This window comes from Lemur catta, chromosome 6 (genome assembly GCF_020740605.2).
Source record: "Lemur catta isolate mLemCat1 chromosome 6, mLemCat1.pri, whole genome shotgun sequence".
NCBI classification, from domain to species: Eukaryota; Metazoa; Chordata; class Mammalia; order Primates; family Lemuridae; genus Lemur; species Lemur catta.
The window spans coordinates 42,392,976-42,411,855 of record NC_059133.1 but is presented as its reverse complement, the minus strand read 5'-3'; the positions used below and the strand labels follow the sequence as shown (position 1 = coordinate 42,411,855).

General features: G+C 37.0%; 1 protein-coding gene across 1 annotated transcript in view; it reads right to left on the bottom strand.

Moving 5' to 3' along the window:
• TSPAN8 (tetraspanin 8) overlaps positions 1-18,880 on the bottom strand; it is a 29,034-nt gene that overhangs the window by 927 nt on the left and 9,227 nt on the right. Inside the window, exons 2-7 of the mRNA XM_045553364.1 lie at positions 16,943-17,005; positions 12,188-12,325; positions 10,608-10,682; positions 10,400-10,507; positions 6,390-6,524; positions 3,336-3,419 (exon numbers count right to left, since the gene is read on the bottom strand). Of these exons, the coding sequence (XP_045409320.1) occupies positions 3,336-3,419; positions 6,390-6,524; positions 10,400-10,507; positions 10,608-10,682; positions 12,188-12,325; positions 16,943-17,005 (603 nt within the window). The remainder of the gene's footprint in view (positions 1-3,335; positions 3,420-6,389; positions 6,525-10,399; positions 10,508-10,607; positions 10,683-12,187; positions 12,326-16,942; positions 17,006-18,880) is intronic.

The window sequence follows — 18,880 nt, the reverse complement described above, 5'->3', positions numbered from 1 at the left end:
AGGGACCCAAAACTTGCTCTAATTGGCTCTGTAGTTGGTGGCTTGCATGCTGCGTCTTTGATGTAGAAACGACAGACAGGACCTGTGTGCATTACCAACTGACAGTTTCCTCCCCACCAGCCTCCTTTGAAGGCAGGCAGGAGCGGGCAAAGCACCATTTATGCTGCATCATCGCAAAAGCTCCTACTGTGTTGAGACTTTCTGCTTACTAATACTTTCCCAGAAATGTAATTCAAATGAGAACTGCTGTCCAGTATTTTTTCCTTCTTAAAAAAATTGGCACCAATTCCCTGAAAAAGTAATGATTTTCATTCAAAATGTTCTAAAATTCAGGACTGAAATTTAGTCTTTTTGCCTCAATCCCAAGCCTTAAGTCTGGGGTCTTAAGTATCAGGAAAGAATAAAGAAAATGAAAAAAAATAATGGGATAAGGCAACTGTCGTCTTTCACTGCCACATCCTTGACATAGAAGCCCATCATTCAGCAGCAGACTAGACAGTTAATATCATATTTTATTGTATTCTGTTGTCTCTGTAAAAAACATTTAGCATTGGTCGCAAAAATAGCAAATAACTAAAAGAAATCTGTCATTTTATAATGTATGCTGAGTCAATGATAAACTTGCTAAGAAGTACGCATGAGTTCCCATACTCTGAAGAAGTCTAGAAAATGTAAAATTATCGTTTTTCTTTTAACTGCTTTATTCCTAAGATCTCCTGTCAGGATAACTTTTATCCTACAAAGTGATGACTATCAGTGTGTAGCACTTTTTAAAAAAAAATTAAAGTGAGGAAAATACTGATCAGTTTTTGCACATATAAGTTCTGTAGTCAAATAAGGAGAGAGATGATAATTAGGGTTCTTTAAGTCAGAATAATGAGAATTCCAAGAATGTCTATAGATAAATTTTTCTTGCAGAATAAAGCATTTTGCATAGAGCTCTAGCATCCAATGTGAAAAGAATCCCTCAGGTATATAGTCTTAATAGAGCCTTGAAACTAAACACTGGCCTGTCCTATCAAAGTTTATGCCTAAACAGACTAACTAACATCAAAGATCTTTTTTTTTTATATATATATGATTTTTTTCTGTGGAGATAGTCTGAATATATTTTCTGCAGGAAGTAATTTGCTTCAGTTTCTTTAAAAATACTTATTAGAGGAGTTTTTCTACCTATGTACTTTGTGCTTTCTTGTATTTGAACTTGGGAGACAGAGAAGGGGGTGGGCCTAAGTGTTGGGCAACTCGCACTAATGACTATAACAGAATAACATACATTTTTTGGATACATTTTTATAGAATGGCTATCAGAAGACTATTTTCAAAGCTCCTTTTTGAATAAAGAAAGAAGTAATATAAAATGATTTTCTTTCTCTTCAAACCTTAGAGGGAGAGCAGGTTTTAGGTTGAGGGACAGAACAAAAAAAAAGTTCAAATAGTACTTTGAACCAACAATTTACCACTATCTACATATAGTCTAAAAATCATACTGAATTTAACTGGTTTAACTCAAAAAATGGTCATATTTTATGAAAGTACCACATAAATTCCATATCTATAAATTACTGTACAGAAGGGTTTTATTAAGGTATTTTCCTTTATATATCTTTAGAAGAACCAATAAAATATCTAAACATGTAACAAGTACATGGAGTGTAGCGATTTCACAAAATTCTGAAATGCACTATTCCTGTTGTAATCTTATTTTCCGCTAGATGTATTTAGGTTTTGGGCAATGCCTTGGCTGTGATATAAGAGACATCAATCTCCCCAATTGATTATGTCCTTATTTTTTTCTGGCTTTGCTTTTGAGAAGCTTCTTAAAAGCAACCGTGAGTTGTAGCTAGTCAGAGTCAATTGTCTGAATGTGGGTTTAGCATGAAATTTAACACTTACATTGAATATCTCATTTAAAGCCTGTTCTCTCTATCATTCATTTAAAGTCAACTCTACCAGGACATATATGTGTATGTGTTTTATGTTTATACATGTATGAGTATATATGCATGTGATTCCTTACCTCTGTGACCATTAGCTTTTATTTCTAAATTAGCATAAATTCAAAATACAAAGCAGAGAAACACAGGACATTTTATAAAAGGCAGAATCAAGAGAAATAGACCTAATGCATAGCACCATTTGACTCTGATCTTGTATCAGACATAAAGACAGCTATAACCTACTGACAAAGAATGCTTCATATTTAGACCTATTCATTTGTATAAGCAAGTAATACTCAACAATCCAATTTGCTACTAGTAGTCTTTAACCTTTCCCAAATGGTTGGCTGGGAAATTCCACCAATAACCCAAGTGACCACTTAGAACACTAAATTGCTTCAATCCCAGCTAAAATTCCTTTCTGGCAGTGATGTGGCACAAGTGACAGGTACAAAGCTACCAGAAAGCCCAAGGAGGACATTGCACTCCCATTCCATGAGCATGAAGCAGAAGCCACTCAGCCTAGCTAACCAGCCCTCAGAGCCATTAACCAAGGAGATACTTCACAACATTGGGATTCTTGCTAATTCCCTGAAATAGGATTGTGAGTGAATTTGACTCACTTGATATCTAAATTACCCAAGATCTGGGATGATTCCAAAAATGCTTCTCTGAAACAGTTTTAATTTGTCTTCTTGGCAAAGATTTTTACGTAATGTGAAAAGTATCCTTCAGGTTCTAATAAAACCATGCCGAGAAAGTCCATCAAGATAAAAATCCTATGCGGGATATTTTTTCAACATCAATAATTAAATAGATGGGAATAATTCATGAGTCTCAAGCAGAGCTTCCTTGAAAACTCCCAGAGAATCCATAGTACTTAAGTTGAGAAAATCAGAGGCAACTGTCTCTAGTTTTTAGAACTTGTTAGATTTCCCTAGAGTGAAATATTAGAAGAATAGCTCCCCGTACTCTCGAGTTGTTTTTACTTTCTGTTTCAAAATGAGGATGAGAAATAAGAAATTGTAAGGGTTGTGGTTTTGCTTTTGTTTGGTGCTTTTTCTTCTCACTTTAGAAAACTTTAACCCTTGTGCTGGTTTTCAATGGAAAAAGGATATCTGGGACTAAGAACTGTGTGGAAATTAATTCTATTTTTTTTTCCCAGTAGAGAGGTCATACAGAAGTAATAGCTTCAGCCATTCAGTTCATAAGACTGTAATCCCGTCCCCAGATGATGGCTGATTGAGAGAGATGCTTGGTCTTGGGCACTTGGTACCTAGGGATTTTTCTAAAGAACCTGGTTTTTATTTGGCTCACCATAAATATTTGTTAGAAGAATTAATGAACAAAGTAAGGGAATGAACGAAAAGTCAATAATACAAAATCATACTGTACCTCAACAACTGCCAGTCCAAATGCTATTCCAATAATTATGATAATATGTTTTGCCATTAAGTCTTTTAATAAAGAAATACATGGCTGTCAAAAAAAAACATAAAAAGTTACTTTTAACAAAATTTTGACCTTATATTAATTATAAATTATTCATTTGGTTGACTTTTTACATTGGTACCACAGAACACACTCAACAAAAAAGAATTGGATCATTCTCTTCACTCGCCACTTCACCCTGCTCCAAAAGGTTATAATTGCTATGGTTTGTTCCTACATTAAAAAGCATTTGAGGAGCAAAATTTTGCTTAACTGCCTAATCGCTGAAACAAGTGATAGATGATGATAAACAATCATTTTCTCACCAACATATTCCCAAATTATACACTTTATAGCTTATAAAATCACAAACTTTATAGTTTATAAAGCTATAAATTTTGTAATTTATAAAATTATAAGTAACATTTTATCCCAATTTTAAATTATTCATTTTAGAGCTGATATCAACTGGACTATGGATTTTTTACGTTTGTAATCTAGAGCAGAGAAGTCCCTGGTTGAGGTTTTAGCTAATTATATTGAAAATTTTCATTTTTAAAACAATGTATTTTCAAAATCCCTTAACTTTAAATTAAAATTTAAATAAAAAGTGTTATTTTTACCTTAAAAATAAAAAATCACTATGTCTACCATTAATGCTATTACTTTAGATAAAAAAGAGAATTTAGAAAGTTGCCTCTCTGCTGCATTTTTTGAAACTTATGCAAACCAGCATGCAATTTCCAGCTTCAAACATTTCAGATCAGACCTAAAATTTCCAAAAATTGTAAAGTATAAGGATAATTTTAAAAATGGAAAAATACTACACAAGGTAACAGTGTTATTTCTGTATTGCCATAAATCATCCCTCTGATGGGTATAAATGTACAGAGGACTAACAAAATATTGCTATTTATTAAATAAAATAGAAGTTTTCCATGAGGCTAAGTAGTCTTTTCCCCTTCATTCCTGAATGTAATGAGCTTCTCCATTTACCTCTGATCCAAAGTGGTAAACATTCAGGGAAATTATTATGTCACTTAGGGTTAACTATGAGATTAATGATTATATCTACTGAGTCACATTAATTATATTTGAGGGGTTTTCTGTCCCTCTTTCCCCAAGATAACGAGGTTATCTTGGCAAAAGTAAGGGAAAAAAAAACAGGAATTACGGTCATTCCAGATTTGTTCTTTTTGCAGACTTCTTGCAAATGACACATGGTAGATGGAAGTATTTTATGAATTTATGACCTTTCTTTTGGGACTTTGGTGCAGCTATCCGCCTATATTCAGCTGAATTATATGTGAACTTGCAGGAAATATCTACTGGTTTTTTTAAGGATAATGCTAGGGGCTTTTCAGAATCTATCTTAAGGAAAAACATCTTCCAGTTGAATTTTAGCAGGAGAGAGGTAGCAATCTGCAATTGAATTTACTAATTTCCTCATTATCCTAAGTGGAAGCTACATGCATTTGTACCATATTTATTGCCTTTTTTCCTTGTAAATATTATGTCACTAATATTAGATAGGGAATAGGAGAGCAGGGACAAATAGAATAAAACTCTTTTAGTGATATTACATTGAAAATGAAAGACATAAAAAACACTGTAGTCTGCTAGATAATTTCTTGAGTTACTTTAAATATTAGTGACATGAGTGACTTTAAGTATTAATGATGGCAATCCCCATTCAAAACAGAGCCTCTTTAATGTTGATAATATCAGTAGAAAAGATCAGTAGTCTGGAGGGGAGCAGTTTCCCCTGAGATCCTTTTATATATTTCGTTTTACATGTTGACCTCAGTAGCAGTTACTAAACCAAAACAATGCTAGATTGAAAATTATCTTCAGGTATTATAGAAAGGAATTCATTATGATTTGTAATGGCTTTTATGTATTTTTCTCTCAACTAGATTATAATCTCCTACAGGATCCAGAAGCATGTCTGATTCTAGCCAAGGTTTGTCTGACACCTAGTATGCACTGAAAAGTAACAGCAAATAAATGAAACACTAAAATCAATTGTTGTTTTTATACACATTCCTTCATGGCAGAAGGACCAGCCTACATAAGGCCCTGTGATAAGGAACACATGTCATGTCCTCCACGATGCCATATCCTGAACCCCAAAACTGAGTTAGATGAGTTCCCGTAACACCTTGTGCCTACCCCTATTCAAGAAATGCCAGTAGCCCATTGGATTAAGGCTAATTATCTTTCTCTCTTCCTTATTTGAGCATCAGCTGCACGAGTTCTCAGGAATGGATCTCCACTGGCTAGCACAAGGCCTGGCATATAAATATGTCAATAAATATGTGACGAATGGATCAATAACAAGAAATGTGACATTCACAAGCCATATAAATGTGACATCTATAACACAAAAGATTAACTCATCCTTTTCAGTTGACTTTAAATGTTCGAGGCAACTTCTCAATTGGATCAATAACGAGGCAAGTGAGTAGGTGTACTCAACATCCAGAACCTAACCCCTAAATGTATTGGAAAGGATTTGGAGTCCTTTCTTTACATCTTGAGAAAAAACGAACCTCATTTCTTGAGAAATGGTAATACTGATTAGAAAAAACAACAAAACAAAACAAAACAAAAAAAAAAACCCTTGACTTTAAAAACTAAAGTGAAATATTTATTTCTAGAACTTATATTAAAATAGAAAAAAATAGAGGAGAATAATGATTAAGGTCACCAATGAGAGGACAAAACAAACTTGTGTTAGTTTGTACTTTGCCTTTGCCTCCCTTTGCGGTAAACTGTTTCTTTGACTCACTTATTAAAGTTGAGTTTAAATGATGCCAGACCCAAAGAAGACAAAATACTTCCATTCTTTTAATGTGTGCTTTTTTCTTTAAATAAGAATTTATTTTTTATTTGGGAAATTCCTTAGATTTTTATATCATGATTCCCACTAGCAGCATTTTAATTTTTGTAGAGACTTTTATTGTGAAAATAAAATAACAGAATCACTTATTGTGCCAAATTTGATTTAATGCTTACCTGTTTGTAAACATATTTTCCATCATAAATTGTACAAGAATCATCTGGCATTTCTGGACATTCACATGACTTGGAAAATTGTTGAAAATTACTTCCCCAATCAGCAGCTCCCCTGACCAAACCACAGCATTTAAACTGATAAACAGTAGAATAAAAAACAGTCACTAAGAAGATTAAGTACTTTCTCAATACATTGAATTATACTCTTCTGAAATCATTATTAAAATATATCTTATGCTAAAATATTGTGTAAGTCACTTTACCCACCACTCTGAATATAGAAGCAAAAATGAAGGAATTTTTTCATTTTGGTCTTAATATTAATGACAGAAAAATGAGATTGCAGATGTAAAGCTCTGAGGAACTTGGAAAGAAGATGAAGAACTCACCTTTGAGTTTTCAATGACAAAAGAAAGGGGCAGAGTCTGATCTATGTATCCTAGATGTTAGCAAAGAAGTTTCCAAAGAGTTTACAAGAGAGTCAAGGTCTCGTTAAAGAACTGTTGCTCAAAAGAGATGAGAACATTCAAAAATGAAATTTCCATCCCTTGATCTCTGATCACTTTTGAAGGAGAGGAGGAAAAGAATGAGAGGTATTGCAAAGACCAAAAAGATGTTCAAGGGGCCTCCTATGAGCTTGAAGTTATGGACATCTTTAAAATATGAGGGGAAGGACAAATGAAAGATAAAGCTGTTACAATAATGTCAAGAAGGTTAAGGCCCAGAGTAAACTGAACTATGGAAAAACATCAAAGAGAGGGGAAAGAGGATTTGTGGCCATGTTTTAGGAAGAAAAACAAGGAAGTGATAAGCCCAGTGACTCAGGGGATATGACACATAACATTATTAGGTGAGAGAGAGAGAAGTAATTATCCTTCATCTTCCTCCTATCTACTGTATCCATGAGAAGGCTCTTCAGGCAGAAATGGTAGGAAAAACATTGCTGAAGGAAACAGAACTGAGTGGTTTTCCACACTCCAATGCATTGCAATGCCAGGACCTTGAAAGAACTTTCATTCACTGGCTGGGTGACCACGTTATCATGTTACTTAAACCTCTCTGCACCACATACAGTTCCTTATGTGTAAAATACAGATGATAATAGTTGCTAATAATAGCATCCAATTCACAGATTTGTTGTACAGATAAAAACGAGAAAATCCATGTGAAGACATAAAGTACTTAGCCAAACCCCAGGCTTGTAGAAAGCACTCAATAATACAGTAGCTGCTATTGCTGTTGTTTGTTGTTGTTGCTTCTCTTACCTTCTCACATGAACATTATCTGTTCAACATTGTTATTTGGCTAAATAGAAAGTATCTTCTCATTTCTGTAGTTGATGTAGAGCTGGGAGTAATGATTAATTTGCTGGAGAACAGAATCGAGTTTCAAAGATAATTCCAATAATGGATTTAAACTAACTAGTTCAACCGAGGCAGATAGAAAGTCTTGCACTTTGGCTCAAAGACTGTATTATACAAATATTTGGCTCAACAGATGTTCATATGACAAAGAGCTACAAATTTCAGTTGGTTCCAAGGTCAATATCAGCAAAGAGGACAATTTTGAAACAGATTACTTTCCTGTTCCCATGGTAGACATGATTAATTGCTCACTGTTTCTGATTACATAATCTTGAATAGTATTAATAGATATCAACTCTCCACATCAAGTAGAATATAATCCCACTCTGTACACACAGATTAGTTTATATTTGGAACACAAGATAACTTGGGATTCCTTAGGGAGACAAAGAGACATACTTACAGAAGACAAGGTAGTTGGGAAGAGGGCTAAACTTGTCATGGTATCTGGTCACTAGATCAGAAGTGGGAGCAGTTAGGGAAAAAGTCTGTCAGAACTTGTTGAACATGATACAACAGATGGATGAAAAAGACACTGTGCAGTGAATGATACAACACCTCTAGACAAATAGTCATCACCAAGAATCCAAGAGGGGGATATTCCACTAGTGCATTAACCAGGAATTTGTGTGGGAATTCCCTGAAATCCAAAGAGAAAGCCACTCAGCATCTACAAATTCTGTCCATGTGTAGTGGGGCCCCAGGTTAACCAGCCAGAGTTTGTGGTAGGACTCTTTTCCCAAAGAAGCATAATGTTACAAAGAAAGCAACAGTGGATAAGAAAAAGAAGGAGGAGGAGGGAAAAAAAAAAAAGAATGGACAATAGAAAAGAAATACAGTCCTATGAACACAAGGAGCTTCAGGCACAGGATTTCTGTACAAGAATGGGAGAACATGCACCTCAGGAGAACATGCTACAGCTAATAGAACACTTAGGAACCCATGCCTGGCACCAAGACCCAGAATCCCATGAAGGATATGCAGCAAGTGTGACCCAATCCAGAGGCCCAGTGGTTACCTCTAGTGCATGTTGTTCTAGGTCAACACACTCGGGAGGGTCAAGGATGCTCAGCCCCACCCAGGGGAGGAACTGAGGCTGCCTAAATTCTTCCTACTTTAGGCCTGTATTCATCTGGGCTCCAGAGAGGGAATGATCCAGGAGAGATGATCAAAGGATGCAGCTATGGGGAGCGAGGAAAAGCACAACACAGAGGAAGTTAAACAGGGACTGACCCATATCAGGTTTCAGCTCTTGGAAACAATGCTTTAAGCAGAATTTTTACAACCTGGAGTCTATCCAAATAGGAACTGGTGAATGCTCTGGAAAAAAATGTCATCTGATAAATAGCTCAAGAAACCAAGGATGTTTCAACTTGAAAAGCAAAGCTTTGAGGAGTCAAACAACAGCCATTTCAAAGAAAAGAAGCATCAACAGATTTTGCTTTTCCTCTGAGACTCTACAGAAACTAAGAATAAATGATGTAAATTCTAGAGAGGCAGATTTTGTTTCAAATTAAGAAAGAACGTACTAATCAGACTTGTACATAGGCAGGATGGGCAAAAATTGGTAAACTTTTAAATCTTCTATATTTAATTTGAGGGTGGGTGGCCATAAATATAAAATAATCAATGAGAAGTCAGATTAAATGACCTCTAAAATCCAGCCCTCCCCTAAGATTCTGAGAATTTCCATGCCATGCATGAAGTGAATGCTACATGTAGTCAATAAATGATAGGAATTCTGAATAAAGAAGATGTGGTTAGGAGGAGTTTCACAGAGTAGCTAATATCTTAGTTATGCTTTAAAGTATATGAATTTGGAAAGAAAGAGAAAAGCAATAAGAACATTCCAAGGATGGGGAATGATGCAAAGGCTGGAAGGCAGAATTGTTCAAGGGATGTTGACTGGACAAGTCTGACTGGACGAGAGTGTTTTCTTTATGAAGCAGTGTTTAGTAAAAGGATTAAGTAGGAACTAATAGTAGAATATCTTCAATGCCTACCCATGTTGTGACGTTACCCTAAAGCTGGGGGAGAGGAGGATAGTGAATTGATTAAAAACTCATAAACTTGCCAGACAGATCTAGGTTCAAATTCCAACCCCATCCTTTGATAGCTGTCAGACCTCTCTAAATCCCAGTCTCTTCTTCTGTAGAATAGGGTCAATGAGAATAGTGATATTACCCATCTCAATGGGGTTGTTGTGAGTATTAAATGAGCTACTGAATGTAAAACCTGGTACATAGTAGTAAGTAACAATAAATGTTAGTTATAATTATCTTTATGAGAGACAGGCAGTGGAAGGAGAGAGAGAGAAAGAGAGAGAGAGAAATTTCCCAAACACGCTAACCTTTTAAATGGTAAATATTAAAACAATTATTGATTTGACCCAGTTGAGGCTTAATCTGCCATAAACATATCTTCTCAATCTCTGTCCTTCTAAGCTGCTTAAGAACCTTGTATGAAGCTAGACAATAATTACAAATATTCTTGGATTTTTCTTATTGTATGGTGACAGAATAAATAATCAATCAATATCTGCAAAATGAATACTTTTCCTATCTTTAAGGAGTAGGCCAGTTAAAAATTAAGCAAATGCAGAAAAACTATGTCCAACTCCCTAAATGATCTACAAATTCTAATTACCTCTTCTTGAAATTCAGCCAGGGCTTGCTGGAATGCTTTTGCATTATCATCTGTTGCACTCAAATACTTTACATTTTCATAGAGAGTTTCATTCAGAATGTGATCATACTGAAAATTGAAAAGCATAGTTATATTATTCATGCCAGAAAGGTGGTATTTCAACTTTTCAGACTTTTCCAAAATTATCAAACATCATCTGTATACACACCTCAGATTTGAAAGTGGCTCCTAGGATACCTGCCGCCACCTGCAGGAGCAGGATCAGAAGCAAGCCTATGAAAAACTGAAGAAGAGGAAAAGAAATGGATATTATCAGCAGTGCATTCAGTAACATCTGGGGACATTTCGACACAGCACTCCTCTCCACACCTGGGGTCATATCACAATTGGAGTGGCAGTCACACTCTTCATTTATTCCACCTTTTACTTCAATCTGCAAATTTTGGGTCCACTACCATTAGAATATTTGCTTTCAAGACTGATCAAGGAAAGCCGTTCAAATGAAAATTTATGGATAGGATTATTGGTATCTGTATAATATTGAATGGAGGGAAGTTTGAAAACTTAGATGAATTTATTTGAATTTATCTTTCTCCTTCCCTTTCTTTATCAAACACAAACCCACACAAACTCAGAACTGGCTTCAAAACAGCATTTCCACCACTATCAGAATCACCTGGCATCTTGTTATACACGGAGATTCCTAAAATCTGCTTCAGATCTACTGAATTATAATTTTGGAGGATGCAGCCCACAGATTAATTTTTTTAACAAGTTCCTCAAATAATTAAATTCCCCAATTGCAAATGAGGCCTTATTAATCAAAAAGCAACCACTAGGGACACTATTAGAGTCCCATTAAAACTGTCTCTACCTTCCTTCATAATAAACAAACAATTAAAACAATTGTTTTCAGGGACTGACACAATACTTATTTTATTAGAGAAATAAGTTGATATTAGTACTGATAAACTCTTATGTCATTTATATCTGATAAACACTTGATTTTTTCCTAATATTTTTATTATACCCATTTATGATTTTCTACTATATATGTTAAAAATGAATGTCTAATGCCTGTGGGTTATCCCAACTCAGTCCATCCTCCTTGTGACAAATCTGGTTCCAAGTGACAAAGCTGATTACGTCACTCCCTTACAATTTTCTGAGCATGGCATATAGAACACTTTACAATGGGACTTCAGTCCACACTCAGACTCATCTCCTATCATTTACTGAAAATACCTTCTGCCAGTCTCCAGCTATAGCCAAAGCCTCTCAGTTCCCCAAACATGCCAGCGCTGTGGTGCCAGGCTCTCCTCCTGGAGAGTTCATCATGCCCTCATCCATACAAACACCTTATTCACTTCTGCCTTGACTTGAACGTTCCCTGCTCTATCCTTGCCTCTTTCTTCTAAGGCCACTCCCACTGTAGCTATTTGTTTACTTATTAATCTTCCCTGAGGGTTTCTAATTGTCTTAAGGTCACCTGGATCGTTTGGCCCAGTATCTGGCACGCAGAGGTACACAGTCATGTTGAATAAGAGAATAAGTGAATAAACGAATGAACAAATGGATAAATGATTAAAATCTGTCTCCTTTCAGAGTATCCTCCAATCCAAGCCAAACTAAGCCAACTCTGAGCCATATTAGCTTCCATAATCAAACCATCTCAACAGAAGCTAGAGTTTCATCCATCTTGACACATTCTTTTGACAGACAACAGGGAGGGGACATAATCCTCAGGAGTCTGAAGGCTGGACGCTGGGATTTGCCTGGAGAACTCACCAACAGAAGCATGCAGCGGCTTTCCTTCACGGCCCCGCAGCACCCCAGGAAGCCCAAAATCATGATGATGGCACCCACAGCGATCAAGATGTTCACAGCGACATTGGAGTTAACGTCAGCGTCCCCAGAACTGAGAATCTGGAAATAAAAAAGACATTAATGGCAGAAAATCCCTGTCCTTGAATTTTATTTTGTTCATTCAACAAATATGCATGGAGTACCTACTATATACCAGGCCCTGTTCTAGGACCCTGAAATACTTCAGTGATCCTAACAAGAAAAACTCCCTGCCCTCATGGAGCTTACATTCAGTCGAAATGTTTGCCTGAATAATGTTCCCAACCTTGTATTTTTCTAAAATGTTATGTTGGAAGTTGGATAGAGGAAATGTAATAGATTTTTTAAACACTATTTTAAAAAGCTTAGAAGGACAGGTACTTTAACTCTTCTTGATGTGATCTTTGATTCACAGATTTTGTGTTTTGTACATAAAGTAACATTATAAACCATGTGTTTTTGCGATAATCTAATTCTGTAAATTAAAAAGCCCAAGTTCCTCAAACCACTAATAGACACAACAATATGAATGAATGTCAGGATCATTGCGTTGAGCTAAAGAAGCCATATAAAAAAGAGTAAATACTGTATGATTCCATTTATATAAAGTTCAAGAATAGGAAAAACTATGGTGATAAAAATCAAAGCAGTGCTTGACTTTGAGCAAGTTAGGAGGGAAACCATGAATTGACTGAAAAGGAACATAAGGAAACTTTTATGGGTTAATAAAAATGTTTTGTATCTTGATAAAAAAAAAAGTCCAGTTCCTGACAATCTGTATTAATTCCATCTCCTCATTCCCAGAAGGTATAGCTCATTAGAGTCTTCCAGAAACTCTTTATTTTGCCTGTTAAGTAACAGATTAATGCGGAAAAAAATCCCAGGCCCTTTTTGGTGGGTGGGCTAACCAGTCAGCATAATTCAGTTCTTTTCCTGCAACATACACATACTCCTCTTCATCACCCTCCTAACATCGAGCTCAATCTACCACTTGTCCTCCATATATATTGAGAAGTAAATCACAATAAAAATCGTGATACCTTGTGCCTGTGCTATACATGAGTGCTACAGATAGCCCATCTATGTCATATAACCTCTACTAGGCTATCTTTAGTTCAAGCATTAGTTCTTAGACTAACTCAAAGACTCTGCCTTCTGGAATCTTCTATACAGCACATAGGTCTGCTCCCTTAACAGTCAATACAAAAAAGACTGCTACTACTGATAATGATACTTGTGTTTTTAAAGGCTTTTTAAATCTACTTATAGCCGGCTGGGGTCCCCAACCCCTGGGCTGTAGACCGGCACCGGTCCTTGGCCCTCCAGGAACTGGGCCACACAGCGGAGGCAAGTGGCAGGTGAGCAAGTGAAGTCCCACTTGCTCTCACAGCCGCTCCCCACCGCTCACATCGCTGTCCAAGCCCCTCCCTGCAGCAGATCAGCGGGGGCATCAGACCCTCACAGGAGCACGAACTCCACTGCAAACTGCACATGCAAGGGATCCAGGCTGCACGCTCCCCAGGAGAATCCAGTGTTCCTCCCCCACCCCCCACCCCCCGCCCCCATCTGTGGAAACATTGTCTTCCAGTTCAACCTGTCCCTGGTGTCAAAAAGTTTGGGGACTGCCGGTCTGGAGGAAACCTTTATTCGACAGTCACTAGGAAGGAATGTTCCATAGTTATAAAAACATGAAAATGAAGATCTATATTCCAGTCAGGGTCCTAATAAATAAGTTTTTAACCCTGGGACAGTTACCCAAACCACTGGGCCCCACTTTTCCATTTACAAAAGGGAACTGGGTCAGCTATCCCAGTGCTAAGGCCTCCTTTGTGTCTAAAAGTGTATGCTTACTGATAATGTTTCAATTTACATATTTTGAAAGCTTGGTTATGTCCTAAAGATTTTTGTTTGTTTTGGAATCTGTTTGTTTTCCTGTTAAGATTGGAGCGAGGAAATGTTTTGTTAATGAACAAGTATGGCATCTGGGTCAAAATAGATGTGACAAAAAAAGGAAGCATTAGGAAACCAGTTCTGTGCACTCACCACCCTACACTGCTTCACTAGAACAGTGTGGCCAGTACAGGCAAACCCTAAGGCGACGACAAGGGTTGAAGCCTCCCTAGCTGGGTTACCAGAACTTAGCCCAGACATGGAAATAATAGATCAAATATCTACATGTGAGGCTAGATAGTGTGGGCCAGCAGGTAGTGAGGCACTTCTATGAGGCTAACCCGAGCAGGGTGACCCACTCCAGAGACAGGCCAGACAGCAACGTGTTGATTGCCTGGCGGTCACAGTTCCAAGTCCAGCCCAACAAGTGGCTATTCTTATTCAAGAATGAAGTGGAAATCTGAGTTCAGACGTTTGCTCCAAGAGAGACACAGCAGGGTTTGAAAAGCTGTCTTGAATGAACACTGTGTCTATGTGGATCTTAGGACAAGGAGAGAATTTCTCCCCCTTTGGATGAGAAGGGATCTCCTGGGGCAAGGACAGCTGCCCATATGCCTTACCTCACAGTGCGGAGTTTATTCTGAGCTAGAAAAAAGGTGTCCCTAGGAGACACTTTACCAGAAAGATATGTCACCTCCCAGACAGCCTTCTTTTCCGTGTTTATGCTCGTGTTTTCTCTTCTAAAGCCTCCAGTTTTGTTTTTTCACTAATAAAATTCAGCTCTTTGTTCAGTCTTGTTTCCTTGTCGCTGACTTCAGATAAATACAAATCAAGCCAATTTTATATAAGGCAAACTGGCTAATGTTGTCCTGGCAGATCCAGGCTTTCGTTCAGGGTGACAGGCTGACAGAGTGCAAGAGTCAGAATGTAACTAAAGATGCTGTCTAGCTCTATCTAATTCACTCCCATCTCCAGATGTGGAAGACACCCTCTCAGGGACAACAGTTCTCCTTTAATACATTCAATGTGTGTGATTTCTTAACAGACTAAACGCCAAATTTGTTTACCAGAAGCACTGGGAGGGAAAGAAAATATCAACAGGAAATAGAATAATAAAATAAAAGGTAATGCTGGCCTCACACACATCTTAAAAAGGCCGAAGCACACTGTAAGTAGGGGGCTGTTAATCTCTGGGCTTAATTAGAGTCCCAAAGTCGGACATCAGATTCTACACAGCAGAAATTCTGCACACCTTAAAATCCCTCTTGGGCCCAAACACCAGAGCCCCGGGTCATCAGGAAGTCACAGTTACATTTTATCAGTATAAAAAAAAACAAATGAAATCCTGATGCACTCAAATGTTACCAACAAGTTGCCACACCTGTCTCCCACCCAGTTTCTGAGGCTCAGAATGAGGAAACAGCTAATTGCCACCATGATTCTCTGAGTTCTCTAGCGGTAGAGAGCAATTTTTAAGAGAAAAAGGAAGACACAGAGAGAGACAGAAAGAGAGAAAGAAAATTCCAGAAAAGCCACCCACTTTAGGAAAGGAAACAAATGTTAATTCACTTTTAATCTTTCTTTCCACTAGGCTATGTCCAAAGGCATTTAGGTGCGCCATGGTGTAATAAGCTGTGATAGTAAATGCATTGTCTTAATTCTTGGCTTAATAATTTCTTAATAATTATCAGCTAGGAATCAAAATTCTTCTAAGGAAGGGAAACACTCTTTATGTGGGCAGATACCTTGAATAGGCTCTAGCAGGAGAAGATGTGACCTTGAATAGTGACAAAAGTCCAGATAAAAAAGAACAAGTAACCTGCTCTGCATGAGGTCAGAATAACGATTTTGGGAGGGTGGGGTGCCCCTGAAAAGAAGAGAGGAGAGAGAAGAGTGGAAGCAGGGAGCCACCAAATGGTGCCAGGTGGCGCTATGTTATGTAGAACTGACAGAAAACCCTCCCACGCACTCTTCCCTTCCCCCTCCCCACCCCCACTCTTTCCACACTTGTGATACTGTGGTATGGAACAGAAGCAGCACCTGTGGAGTCCGAAGGTTGGAGCCAGAATTAACCATATGAAATAAATTTCCTTCATACCTGTGGATCTTGGTAAGAGCTTTGACCCTGGACACAGAATAGTGTGTGGTGGAGGGAAATGGGTCATGTCAATATTATAGAGACAGGAAGAATAGAGATAAGGCATCCCCAGCTAACTGCTGAGTGACACGAACATGATTAGCCTCTCATTGCAAGAGCTTACCTTCAATGCCAGTTGCAACAGGTAAATACAAACTATCCTTTTACTTTGTTGCCTTTAAAACACAGATACAAATTCTTCTTCTTCAAGAGAATGTCTCACCTTCTTTCCTTTTGGATCAATCACCTTGGAATCTGCTAAATTATTGTCAATAACTTTTACTACAAAGACTGTTTTTCTTGGTAGGAGGAGAGGTGGCCTATATCCTCAAGCTATACTTCAGGCTGGCCTTAAACAAATAGTAAAGGAAGTAAATTTCCACTTTGGCCCCTTCCCAACTCCACTTTCATTGAAATCTTTCTATTTTTTTGGAGTACACCTCCTCCATTTTCTAGAAGGAGTGTCCCATGCCTGGCACAGTGCCAGGCACATAGTAAGTAATTTTGATTGATTGCATTGAATTATAAAATCACATATCAGCCCAAATGATTACATGAGGCATTTAAGAAAAATGCTTTAGAAATGTTATGATTATTATTGTCATCATTTTCATTATTATAGGAGAAATGAACTACTTGGGGGGCAGGGCAGCTTGTATTTATGTATTTACCTCTTGGCCATCTTTGCTTACTCGTACCCATATTGCTAGTGCCAGGATCAAGATGCCACATAGCTGCAGAGAAAAAAAAAACAACAAAAAATGTTAGAGTACAATTAAGATCAAATGGAACTATAATTCCACACACCCCCATCCATCTGAATATAATAGTTATCATTGAGTAACCATTAGAACCTGAGAGACATAAATGAAGCATACTCATGCACAGATAATCACTGAAATGTTCCACTGTAATTTATAAGTTTGATGAGAATAATTCTATTTCTCATCCACAGTCCATTTCTAGATATAGAAGAAGTCATCCCCATTAGGCCAGAAAGATTATTTTCCATGTTGTAACTCCAACCCTACATTTTTTGCTAGGTTGTAACATACAAAAGATAAGTCACAACAGTTTAAAGATAAAATAGCCTTATCATGCCCCCAGGTTTGCCTCTGAGAAGCTACGTTGGACCAAGAAAGAAGGGAATAACTAATTATTAATAATCACCAAACATTCATTCAAGATTCAAGAGGGAGGGAGACATTGGCATAGACAGGGAACAGTAGGACATTTGACAAAGTTTGCAGTTAAGCAACAACCATACATATTAATTGACACTTTTTGAACCCAAATAAACTCTTTTCTAAACAGGCTCTTTTAGGTGGTGAAGTTTACCCACAGAGAAGGAACAATGAAGAACAGTATTTAAAGTCTTAAATTCCTTTAATGACTATACCAGATTATTTAATTTGGACCAATGCCAATACATAAAATGTAAAACACATTTTACTTTAGTGTAAGGAAAACTCTTGTCTTTCAGGGTTTAAAAAAAAAAAGATATATATTGTGGCCTCAGAAAAAAACCTCAGAGATCTATTATTAGATAGAGATGTTAAGAGCAGGACTGGTAACATACCAGACACAGCAGGCCTTGGAGGACTTTCTACACAATTCTGACCTTTCTGTGCTCTGACAAAGAAATGTCTGAGTCCTCCAAAACCCCGTGTCCTTGAAGCGCCATACTTCCACTGGTTGAGCCATAGGCCTAGGACCCAGAACTTTTAATGGCTTCTCATTAATTTTGCAGAGGCAAAGAGGCAAGCGCTTTGTAAAGAAATAGGAAGCACAATGAGTGACTGAATAACCAAATAATTTGTGCTCCCTAAAAGATCTTGAAATCATCTAGGTCCAAACCCTTTATTTTGGATGAAGAAATTAGAATACTGAGAGGAAACAGTCACATCATGGACATCTAGGGCAACTCCTAACCGATCTGCCCCTACTACATATTTCAACTACTAAAAAATAACTAATGCAATGAAAATCCGAAGCTCTTTATCAAACCACCAAATAGGCTATGCATTTTAATTATCTTATACATACATACCACAAAATACAAATCATAAAAAACACAGCTTTTGAGCTTGAAAACTCTCCTTACTTCTTCAACCCTGTGTTTTTATAGCATCCTTCCACTAAATCCTAATTGTATTTGAAAATGGAGATACACGGTCATTTTAGCAGTTCTTTGTTTCTTTGTTGTTCTTTGAGTCTGTGAGTGAGAATTTATATCAAATGATAATGAGATCCTGTGGGATTTTCAGTAATTTCATACCAGTTGGATTGTTTTTTTGTTATTTGATTTGTTCACTGATACTTTCTTTCTTTTTCTTCTCCTTTCACAAGTTAATTTATAATGATTATCTTAATAATCACTTTGGTCTTTAGCTTTAACTAAAAATAATATTAATGGTTCTGGTAACTATTATGATTATCACTGTTTCCTGATATTTATTAAACTATAAATGAGAAATCTTTAAGAACTCTTAGCAAGAACTTAGTAAGAACTCATAACAAGAGTGTGATATTTTTTAAAACTTTAACTTTTTTGTTTGTGTATTGCTGTTTACTTCACTTTTTCAATGTATTTAGACATCAAATAGTTC